General features: G+C 53.5%; 1 protein-coding gene across 3 annotated transcripts; it reads right to left on the bottom strand.

Annotated features, from left to right (window-relative positions):
- Window positions 1-10: 10 nt before the first annotated feature.
- Cnksr1 (connector enhancer of kinase suppressor of Ras 1) lies at window positions 11-11087 on the bottom strand. 3 transcript variants are annotated; one of them, XM_057784610.1, is made up of 21 exons: window positions 11002-11087; window positions 9071-9228; window positions 8773-8954; window positions 7995-8079; window positions 7544-7585; window positions 7363-7467; window positions 6366-6425; window positions 6188-6250; window positions 5800-5898; window positions 5660-5721; window positions 5121-5194; window positions 4891-4997; window positions 4782-4812; window positions 4151-4323; window positions 2680-2753; window positions 2449-2520; window positions 1606-1679; window positions 1402-1463; window positions 1224-1308; window positions 958-1139; window positions 11-635 (listed from the first exon to the last, which is right to left on the bottom strand). In XM_057784610.1, the coding sequence occupies exons 1-21, from the start codon at window positions 11051-11053 to the stop codon at window positions 360-362; spliced, it is 2118 nt and encodes a 705-aa protein (XP_057640593.1). In that variant the 5' UTR covers window positions 11054-11087; the 3' UTR covers window positions 11-359. The 3 variants fall into 3 exon arrangements, with proteins under 3 accessions (XP_057640593.1, XP_057640594.1, XP_057640595.1); XM_057784611.1 differs by having other exon boundaries at window positions 4891-4952; XM_057784612.1 differs by lacking the exon at window positions 11002-11087 and having other exon boundaries at window positions 8773-8935; window positions 9071-9079.
- Between the last annotated feature and the right edge of the window lie 369 nt (window positions 11088-11456).

Raw genomic sequence — 11456 nt, 5'->3', positions numbered from 1 at the left:
GGTAGAGGAATCAACTTTATTTGATAGAAAAGCATCTCTCATGTCAAATAAATGCTCATCCAGATGTGGTCTGGGAAACCTTTCCGGAGGACCCGGGAGGCAGGTATATCCAGATCTGAGGATGGGTTAGGGGATCTCTACAGCACAGAGAGGAAGGCCACTTTCCCTCCACTCCAGGGGACACACGAGCAGAAACTGTGGAAGCCCAGAATAGGGGGATCAGTCTGGGGATAACGCTAAGGACCAGCACTACTTCCAGCCTCACACAGACCCCTTGGGCATGCTGTCTTAGACATGTCAGAGGCTGGGGATGACGTAGCCCTCAGGGTCAGAAGTCAGGAGTCAGGCACTAGCCAGGGTCAGAGGTCAGGAGGTTGGAGGCTGTTCTCTGAGGTCAAAGGAAAAAGCTGAGAGGGCTCCTCGGGGTCAGAGGCAGTGGGCAAGGGCTGTGGGGACTGACCTCTGGAGTCAGAGGTTGGGGCTGAGGAACTGTTCTGGGCCCGTATCCCTCCCCAGGTGCTCAGGCCCTCTGAGTACAGCTCCTGATTCCGTTCCTTCCACTGACGGAACTTTGCTCCTGTGAGCTCAGGGTCATCCAGCACTTCCTCCAGGGCCCGCAGTTCCTGCAGCTTTGCCTGGAGTGAGAGTAGACGGCAAAATTCACCCCAGGAGGGACAGAACTCAGAACTTCATGTCCTGTGCTCAGCTCCAGGGTACCCCGGCCCAAGAGCCTGGGTTAGTATCTAGTCTCTGTATACGGAACCTTCTAGAACTTGGTTCAGGAAACCCTTAAGCCTCAAATGGAGTATGAAGCCCAGAACTGAGCCCCAGAATCAGAAAGCCAGGGCTTCGAGCCTTCAGTCTACTGTCTGGAGCTCACAGTGGAGCTGGGAACCAGACACTAGGGCCAGAAGCCCAGAGCCTCATCCTTGCCCATGCCCAATGCTCCCAGCTCACCTTGAGGGTGCTCTGTAGTGCCCGCACGCGATGCGCTCGTTCATTGAGATGAGGGTCACGGTTGCGCCGCATGAAAGAGCTCCGCCACTGCTCATAAGTCAGGGGCTGTGGCTGCCCCAGAAGGGACACACCCCCCTGCCTCAGTCCCTGAACCATTCCTTCCAGCACCCTGTCACTGCTGTCTGTGGGAGCGGGATGCAGGATGAGAACACGTGAACATACTCGGGACATCTACGCAGCCCAGTGCCCTTCTCCCCGCGCAGCACCTGCTGAAGAGCCAATGGACGTCCTCGGACTCTGCGACAGTGAAACCGTGGGTGATGGGTCACTCCAAGCTGGAGCCAGGCTAGGCTGCATCAAGGCAAAGGAGAGCAAGGATGAGCCGGAGCCCCCCACATTCTACTGCCCAGCCCCTACGTCCTCGTGTGAAGCGACTCTACTCACCGAAGCGGAGCGGGACCCAGCCTCCTCATCCGGGTCTTCAGCTTCTGTCTCGCTGTAGCAATCTACAGTGGGAAGTCGGAGAACCACAGAGTAGCTTTAGGGAGGCCAGGGAGTGGGCCAGGGGATTCGAACTCCAGCACCCAGCCTGGGAAAGGCAGGAACTCAGTGATGTCTGGGCCCCTTCTCCCACGCTGTGATGCTCACCTTCTTCTCTGGCAGAGGCTGCCTGGCCTGGAGTCTGGTACTTGGAAATGCAGGTGATGAGATGACGTACCCACCTGTAGAGGAAGGAGCACGTGGGTTATGGGGTTCCCATTCCCTGCAGCCCACTTACCTCTGAGCTTTTCACCCTTTACCTACAGTTTTTAACTTTTTTTCCCTGAACTTTTTTGTACATTACTGGAGTCTGAGTGTAAGGAAGTAAGGATGCGCTCTATACTGGACTCTATCCTCCGTTCTCTTCCAGGTTCTTCTTTCTTTCTTTCTTTCTTTCTTTCTTTCTTTCTTTCTTTCTTTCTTTCTTTCTTTCCTTTCTTTCTTCCTTCCTTCCTTTCTTTTTGTTTTTGTTTTGTTTTTTGTTTTATTTTTCGTTGTTGTTTTTTGAGACAGGGTTTCTCTGTGTAGCTTTGGACCCTGTCCTGGAACTTGCTCTGTAGACCAGGCTGGCCTCGAACTCAGAGATCCACCTGCCTCTGCCTCCTGAGTGCTGGGATTAAAGGCATGTGCCACCACCGCCCGGCAGTGTCTTATTATATTGCTCTGGTTGACCTGAAACTCACTATGTAGCCCAGACTGGTCTCACACTTGCAATCTTCCTGCCTTAGCTTCCTAAGTGCTAGAATTAAAGGGGTGAACCACCATGTCCCAGATCCACAGATCTGACCCTCATAGAGCAACTTAGGTTGAAATTCTCCTTTGCCCATTCTGCAGATGACGAAACTGAGGCTTTCTGAGAGCTGCAGTTTGAGTCTAGTCTCCTGAGACCAGCTTTTGAGCATGTGGAGGCTGGAGACCTCATGGGAATAGGGAAGGGGAAGTGGTACTCACATGCTCAGATCAGACAGGGTCTCAGCAGCAAAGATGAAGGGCTTGTACACGTCATGGGTCAGCAGGAACACACTGCCGGCAAGCAAAACCAAGTCAAATCTCCTCTGGACATGCCCATTCAGAACCCAGAGAGAGGTTGGATCAGGAATCCCAGGCACCTGCTACATGTCCACCCTACCCCACCCTTCCTCTCCCTTTTTCTCCCCATCCCGTCCCATCTCAAGACTTAACTATTTTTTCTTCTGGTCCTGTCCACTCTCCAGACTGTAGTTGGAGATATTGATAAGCCCTTCAGCCTTTTCATCCTGGGGGATCACAACAAGGTCAGCACTGAGTTCCAGGTCAGCGTGGGGCCCCAGGTCGCCATGGAGCCCCAGGTCAGCACGGAGCCACGGAGCCACGAGCCCTCAAGCTCCCTAGTTACCTGTCTGGGTTTCTAGAGCTCAGGGCAGGAGGTGTGGCCAAGGGGCACCTCTGAGCAGGGAAAGGAGAGCAAAGGTACCAGAAAGATAGCCAAAGGGGAGGAGCTTGCTCAGACAGGTCCTCTCCCAGGAGCTGCTTTGTGTCCTAAGTCTTTTTCCTTCCTGGTTTTCCTTTTCCCTTTCACCTGACAAACATTCAAACACAGCTTTCCGAAGAAGCTTCTGGACTCCCTGGACTAGATCAGACACCTCTCTGGGCTCCCACACGTTGCCTGGAAGTTCCTTCATCCTAGCACATGGCTCCTTGTCCTTTCCCCTTCGGGCCTTTCCCCCATGGGCCTCTAAGTTACAAGATGGGCAGGGACTATCCAAATCTCCCCTGTACCCTCAGGGCTCTAACTCAGAGCTGGGTCCAGTAGGCACCTGGATGTCTACCGAGTGAATAAGTGATTGAGCGGCCCATCACTAAATTGGATAGAATATCAGAAGAAAAGGGAGGTAAGGAGAATAAAAATGATTTTCCCTACACTTAAAAAAAAATGGCTTGCATTTATCTATTGTGTGCGTATGTGTGTGTGTGTGCCTGTGTGTGTGTGCACCCATCCATGCCACAAGACACATGGAGATCAGAGGACAACTTGCCAGACTATGTGAGTTATGGGTATTACACTCAGGCCATCAGGTTTGGTGACAAGCAATCTCATTGGCTCTTTTCTTCTGAGACATGAGTCTCACTCTGTTGTTGTTCTGTTGAGCTGGCCTGAAATTTGCTATGTAGCCCAGACTGATGCATGTCTGTGCATACAGAAGTTAGAAGGGGGCACTGAGGCCGGGCAGTGGTGGCACACGCCTTTAATCCCAGCACTCAGGAGACAGAGGCAGGCAGATCTCTATGAGTTCGAGGCCAGCCTGGTCTACAAGAGCTAGTTCCAGGACAGGAACCAAAAGCTACAGAGAAACCCTGTCTCGAAAAATCCAAAAAAAAAGGGGGGGGGGTCACTGAATCTCCCAGAACTGGGATTAGAGACAGCTGTGAGTTACCACGTGAGGGCTGGGAACTACACACCAGCACTCTGCAAGAGTAGCCAGTGCTTCCACTGCCGAGCCAGCTTTCCAGTTCCCCACAACCTTCTCTTACACATGGATGAACTCATTTCTCTACCAAGCCACCCCACTTTACAAATGGGAATACTAAGGCCTAGGGCTAGGTATGGCGCTTCTCTGTGTCAAACAGATAAGAATTTATCAAGGTACCTATGCAAGTGTTCTTGGGGTCTCACCTGGGGTTGGCGGTACCAGTAGAGGTTGTGTCCTTTGAGTACAAACCAGCAGCGGCGCCAGCGTGGGCCCATAAAGCCACCGGGTGCCTTGCGTAGTAGAAGCCATCCGTCACAGTCAGGCAGGCCCAGCTCCCGGCAGGACACCCGCCGGCGGCTCAACCTTGTGGCCATACCTGCCCCGACACAGCAGAGCATGCTGAGGGTCCAGCAAGCATCCTTCCCTCAGTCTACCTGCCCCCATGGGAATCCCCAGTAGAACTGTCTGAACTCACTCTGTGCTCACAATGTCACAAATGGCCTCAGGTGGAGTGACTTTAGAGAGGCTGGACATACAGCGTAGTGGCAGAGTGCTCTGGGAAGCTCTGGGACACGCACATGCACGCACACACGTACACAAACACACGCACATGCACGCACACACGTACACAAACACATGCACACACCACATGAGATAAAGCTGACGATCAGAGGGTACTTTCTCAGTCTCAGAGCTAGCAAGACGCCTAGGCGAGAAGCAGGGGTCCATGGTTCCAGAAAAGACTGTTGTGTTGGAAACATGTGTGTGCATTGAGGGGTCCTGCCCAGCCCTGTAAAGATTTCTAAGACCCCACCCAGTCAGGGGCGCTCATACCTTTTGATTTCTTCCGACCAAGGGTGGAACTCTGCAAAGACCACAAAGAGCTTAGAAAAGGTTCTAGAGCCAGAGCCCATGGCCCTCCTTGCTGAGTCCTTGAGTTTACCTGGTCAGAGTGTCCAGATGTCTCCGGAGACTCTGCTGTTATTTCTGAAACAGTGCCTGGGGCTGGAGGGGGCGTGGGCAGGGACTCAGTGTCAAGGGAGGCAGAGTCTGTCAGGCAGGGAAGAGAGAGAAGGGAAATCCTTGAGCTCAGGCCTAGGCCTGTGGTTAGGAGCGTCAGCACGGAGATGCCTTTTCCAGAGCGTGTGCCACCTGCTGGCGCCGGGAAACTACCTGTCCAGGCAGCGCTGGTTCCAGGACTTCCATCTGCAGACAGGTTGAAGGCAAAAAGACCTTCAGAAGGAACCCTGCGGAAAACAAGAGGACAGGAGATGAGCCTCTGGTCCCCGCTTAAAGAATACCCAGAAGTCGGGCCCAACGACTCACTCCTTTAATGGTAACATTTGGGGGGCAGAGGCAGGTGGATCTCTGTGAGTTCGAGACCAGCCCGGTCTACAACGTGAGTTCCAGGACGGCCAGAGCTACACAGAGACACCCTGTCTCAAAAACCAAAACAAGGGCCAGAGAGATGGCTCAGAGGTTAAGGACACTGACTGCTCTTTTAGAGGCCCTGGGTTCAATTCCCAGCACCCACATGGCAGCTCATAACTGTCTAAACTCCAGTTCCAGGGGATCTGATACCTTCACACCAACTCACATAAAATAAAGTTTTTTTTTTAAAGAAGTAGTACACATTAAGCTTTTTTTTTTTTCTTTTTAAAAACAAAACAAAACAAAAAAAACAGACACACCCAGTAGACAGAGCTTGTTACCTGGGAGATAGTGGGGTCAGAGGCAGGGACTGGCTTGGCAGGTGAGGGGAGTCCAGGGGCATCTGGGAACAATCAAAAACAAAGTGACAGAGCTGCCCAAGGGAGTGAGAAAGCAGGCAGGAGGGGTGGGGGGCAGGTACCTGAGAAGGGGTCTCGGGCACTGGGATCTTCTTCAGCACTAGGCTGACCCTTCCTGGCTCCCTCAGCAACTCCATCACGTTCTTGTGGGACCAGCCCACCTGGGGGACAGGGACACTGAGTGAGGTTCTAAACTGCCCAGCAACTCTTCCCTGTCAGGAGCACCCTCTCTGTCCACCTTCAGGGAGCCACCAGGAGCCTCTTTAACTGAGCTCTTGGGGAGGAAAGGCCAGGGGTCACCCTGAGACCTTCCTGTGTTGGTGCATGTCAAGCAAGGCAGCTCCCACAACCCTGGTCTTCACAAGGGGCAAACCCCTCAGGCGATGTTCCTGTTGCCCCCATGAGCCTCCTCAGCACCCATCCCCACCACCTTGCCCCTCCCTCACTCACCACCACCTGCTCATTGACCTGGACAATCTCATCTCCTGGCAGGATCTGGGAGCTGGCGGGAGCCTAGTGTGAGGAGAAATGGGGCCAGAGAATGGGGCTTTCCTGGACCTGAAGCTGGCATGGCTTGCAGCTGAGAATTCAGGGTAGGCATGGGTGGTGAGAGTGGCGGGGCTCTTACCCGGGCACCTACTTGGGACACGAAGTGTAGGCAGTTGCTGGTGGTATGGATTTCTAGATCCTGTAGAGATAGGAGCTAAGTCAAGAAAACCGGGGTTGAACAGAGCCAATGGGCAGGACCTCACACTGGGCACCAGGACTCTCAGGTAGACAGAATGGCAACAGAGCCTCAAGATGGGATTGTAACTGCTGTGTAACTTTGGGCTCGTTGGCGACACACACACACACACACACACACACACGAACAGGAAAGCTGTGTCGTTGATTTCTGAGGTAGCAGAGTCTCAGAACTTTTCTTGAAGGGAGAATGGGGGATGACATGGGGTTGGGGGTAAGGGGAGCAACTCTGGTTTCCTTTACTTTTTTAATAATTTATTTTTATTTTACGTGCATTGGTGTTCATGTATGTCTGTGTGAGAGTGTCAGATCTTGGAATTACAAGCAGTTCTTAGCTGCTCTGTAGGTTTTGGGAATTGAACCTGGGTCCTCTGGAAGAGCAGTCAGTGCTCCTAACCGCTGAGCTATGGCTCCAGCCCTAATATTTATTTAACTTTATTTTATATGCATTTGGTATGAAGGTATCAGATCCCCTGGAACTGGAGTTACAGACAGTTGTGAGCTGCCAAGTGGGTGCTGGGAATTGAACCTGGGTCCTCTGGGAGAGCAGCCAGTGCTCTTAACAGTTGAGCCATCTCTCCAGCCCTAACTCTGGTTTTCTTAACTGGTCAAGTTTAAAGTGTAAGCGTTCCCTCCCATCTCTATTAATCTGCTCCAGAACCCTGTCAGGGCTGGGATGTCACCCAGGCCACGCTAAATAGCCCTTCTGGCTCGGGAAAGGTGCCCAGCAAAGGTGAGACTCCAGGTAGATCCTCTGGGCCCTCAAATAAACACCTGTACACAACAGACTTAGCAATACAAGATGCTGGGACTCCTGGACCATACTTCAGGGCTCAGCCAAGGCTGTGGGTGGCTGCAGGAGAAGGTGAGAGTCAACTCACTGAAGGGTCATCCAGCTGCACCTGCTCCAGCACAGCCCTCTGCTCCAGCAGCTCCTCTGGGCTGCAGCTCAGGATGTTGTGGCAGATCCCGGCCACGTGACTGCACTGGGGGAGGAGGGCAGGTTGTCTGGCTGAGTCCGAGTCCATATCCTAGGCCTCCCCACCCAGCCCCGAGACTCACAATCCTCAGGATGTTGCTTTCCTTCTCAGCCTCTGGGCAGTCCTGAAAACAGAGAGTACAGGAGCCCCCTTTTAGATGGCAATGAGGGACATTTTCTCCCGAGGACACGGGGAGAGGCTGAGAAGGGCCTTTGACGTTCCTCACTTGCTTTCTCTAACTGGTCTCCTTGGCAGAACTAGAATGGTCTCAGTGTTCAATGCCAAGGTTTCCTTCCTCCGACATGACACTTGACTCAATCACTACCCACGTCCTCTCCTGCTACCTTTCCCAAATGTCACCTGAACTTCTGCCAGAGACATCCCACGACCCACCCCATTGCCTGTTACCCCATTCCCAGAGGCAGGCCTTTTCCTGTGCTTGCTCTCCCCGCCCCCAGCTCTCACACCTAATCTTGGTCTGATTCACAGGTTATAAAAAGCTCTGGGACCTGGAGTGGCCCCTGGCCTCCTACCTCCTGCAAGACCTGGCCCAGCTCCCGGCACAACACACCAATGTCTTGGCAGGCAGAGAAGTCATTTAACTGGGAGAAGAGGTACCTGACAGGAAAGACAATTAAGACACTGTGTTGGGAATAATTCCTCACCTGAGAAGTGGGGACAATTCCTACCTCAGTGCGCTGGGCTCAGCACGCGACTTTTTTGTCCCGTGTGTGCCAGGCCCTGTTGTTGGCACCAGGGAGACGGCCATCAAACAGACAGTTTTATTATTAATGACTTAACTTCACCTGTTCTGAGTATTACAAATGTAAGGGTAACAGGGGTGTCCCTGAGGAGGTGACACTTGAGGTCGGACATGTAGGACAGACAACTGCCCGTGAAGGGGAAGCTCTCTATCCAAGAGCTCTTGAGGGACCAGGGAGATTGTTTATCCGTAAGGTGCTTGCCTACAGTTGTGAGGGTCTGAGTACCTGAGTTCAATACCCGGGACTCACGTGGTGGAAGTTGAAAACTGACTCTTACAAGAGATGCTCTGACCTTCGCATACACTCCTGTGCAACCCCCCACCCTCCAAACACCCCCATGCACACAAATGTCAAACATGCAAACAAAAACTCAACTGTTGATAAACCATTGGGACGACAAGCTCCAGGGTGGGGCGGGAAGCAAGGTGGCCCAGTGTCCCTGAACACTCTTGTGTTTGCTCTGACATATCTGATCCAGAGATAAGCACTGTTCTTCAGTCCCAGGCCCCAGGATGAGAAGGGTCAGAAGTCACCCCATCCCTAATACCTGTTGAGCCAGGAGAGGAGGGCCTGGGCTTCCCGCACCAGTTCCACAGCAGCAGTGAGGACATCAGAGGGAGTCTCGGGGCAGTTTCCCAACCGGCCTTGGACCAAGATCTGGAAGGCCTGGGTCCTTTCTAGCAGCCCCTGAGCCAGGCTCTGCAGGTTCTCTGTAGGTAGTTTGGAGCCCTGTATCAAAAACAAGCATCTTACTGCCCCTTCAACAGCCAGCCCACGTGGGCAAACCCCTAGACTGGTGGATGCTACAACCAGTGTGGCGGATGCTATGGCCAGTGCTTACTCACCAGGGCCCGGAGTTGTTCCACCCCATCTAGAATGAGCTCCTGGTGGCCCAAAGGCCACACAGTCAGAGCCTCAAGGCTTTGGGGACAAAGCTGCAGCAGGTACTTTCCAGGCAGCTGCCAGTCCTCGAAGGGATAGTCCTGCAGAGCATCATCAAGGCCTGGAGCAAGGGGTCAGCGTGGAGAAACAGCTGTCATTACCACTCTGAGGTTCCATTACATCAGAGCTCTTCCCCTCCTACCTGTCGCTAATGACAACCCTGAGACCTGGGCTGGCTTCTGTCCCATCTCACAGTTGACGCTACTGAGTTGAGGAGGGTAAACAGCAGCCACTCTAGCAAGTGTGTCCAACCTGCTGGCATTGCCATCTACCAATCCAGTTACCAAAAAATAAAACAAACAGAAGAGGCGAGCCTGATGCTCCAGCGGTTGAGAACTAGACACACTGCTCTTGCTGAGGACCTGAGCTTGTTTCCCAGGACCCCACCCCCCGGAGGCAGGGAGAACTGAGTGGGAGCTAACACTTAAGATAGTCCCCTGCAGACAGGTGGTGGTGGCGCGAGCCCTTTAATCCCAGCACTCGGGAGGCAGAGGCAGGAAGAGGCAGGCAGATCTCTGTGAGTTTGAGACCAGCCTGGTCTACAGAGTGAGTTCCAGAACAGGCTCCAAAGCTATGGAGAAACCCTTTCTCGAAAATACAAAAAAAAAAAAAAAAAAAAAAAAAAAAAAAGAACTTCACCCATATTTGTAGCACAAATTCTAACTGGTATTACTAATAAAAACCCAGAGTCAGATATTACAAACAAAATATCACTACACATATCGGCACATTGATCTTCACGTTTCTAGAAGGCAGGGACTATGCATCATCCCTGATACACAATGGGAGACCTGATGAAGGGAGAGACAGTGGCTTGCTCACGCCTCCCACCCCACCAGGCTAGGCTGTCCCTGGGGAATGTGTGTAGTCATCGGGTGTTTCTCCGTGGTCCTGTGACAGTAAGTTCTGGCAGCTCACTCAGCCAGGGTTATTTGGACAACTTCCTCCCCATGTTAAATGTCTCCCAGGAGACACCAACACTGAGTGACACATGACAGTCACACCAGCATGGTCACATCTTATCTAGTTTCATGGTAGAGAAACTGAGACCTGTGCTCACACACCTGGTGAGTGGCGGCGCTGGCCTGGGCCCCAGCCTGGGAGCGTGATTGCAGCTCGGATGGGCTGCTCACACTGAAACCGCCTCCAGCGAGCTCCAGCTGCCCCTGTGAAAGCAACGACCGGCCTCCCCACTCCCTGCTGCGGTCACCGAAGGCCCTCAGTTCTGAGTCTGCCTATGTTTGTGTCTCTTGATCGCCCGGGGAGTGATCTTCCCTCTGACGGCAACCCCAGGGTGGGGCTGTGCTCACCCCTTCAGAATGGCTGGGGTTTCTGCTTCTCTCACTGCCAGCCCAGGTTGAGGAGAGAAGCGACACCAGGGACGGCCCTGTTCCAAGACTGAACAAATCACTTCCTGACCCTGTACATGTTTGCACTTCCGAAAAATGGGCTTAATAAACAGCTGGCTGGGCCCTGGGGCACAGAGAAGATGACGGAGATAAAGGGGGCGTGGGCCACCAGGGCCACCCTGTTTTGCCTATTACTGCACCTGCCCGTCGCCACCCTGGCAGGCGCTTGAACATACAAAGCCATACAAAGATATGGAAAGACCGTTTCCTGCGTCTTAGGGCCTCTGGTGTGGCCTGGCCTATGTCTACCAGCACGGTGCCTGTTCAGGGGAGCCTGGTACACTGGTACATGGCAGACCGTCTATAAATACCTGTTGACTAACAGACTCGGCAGGTTCTTTCTCCTTTGCCCCCTCCCTACTTTCTGTCCAAAAGACACCACACTATATTCCCTTCGAGCCCACCCCTGGCCCCAGCTCACCAACCTCTCAGCCAAGCTGCCACCTTCCCAGGGGTCCAGGCGTCCACGGGCTCCATGCTGAGCTCCGCCCGCGGCGTTCAGCCCCTGCAGGAATTTCCGCTCCCAGATGGAGCCCGGAGTCCGCCGGGCTGGGCCAGGGCGGGGCCGCCGCATACCTGGGCCCACGTGGTCACCCAGGTGAGGCGCTGGACTGCCATTGGCCCCTGTCTGTCTTCCTCCTGCCCTGCCCCTTTGGCATCCTAGGACTTTGGCAGCTACGCCAGCGGGCTCCGGGGTTGACGCCACGGGGGTGTGACTCGGGCAGTCCGGAACTGGCAGGAGATTCATCTCGAAACTGGCCTCACCAGGAGGATCCCTGTGAGTTTGACGTTAGTCGGGTCTACACAGCCGAATTCCAGGCTAGCCAGGGCTGCTTAGGGAGACTTTGTCTAAAACAACAAAACAAACAAAAAACTGGCC

The sequence above is a fragment of the Chionomys nivalis genome, chromosome 11 (assembly GCF_950005125.1).
Source record: "Chionomys nivalis chromosome 11, mChiNiv1.1, whole genome shotgun sequence".
Classification (NCBI taxonomy): Eukaryota; Metazoa; Chordata; class Mammalia; order Rodentia; family Cricetidae; genus Chionomys; species Chionomys nivalis.
The sequence above is the reverse complement of the archived record's forward strand: the minus strand, read 5'-3'. Positions and strand labels throughout refer to the sequence as shown.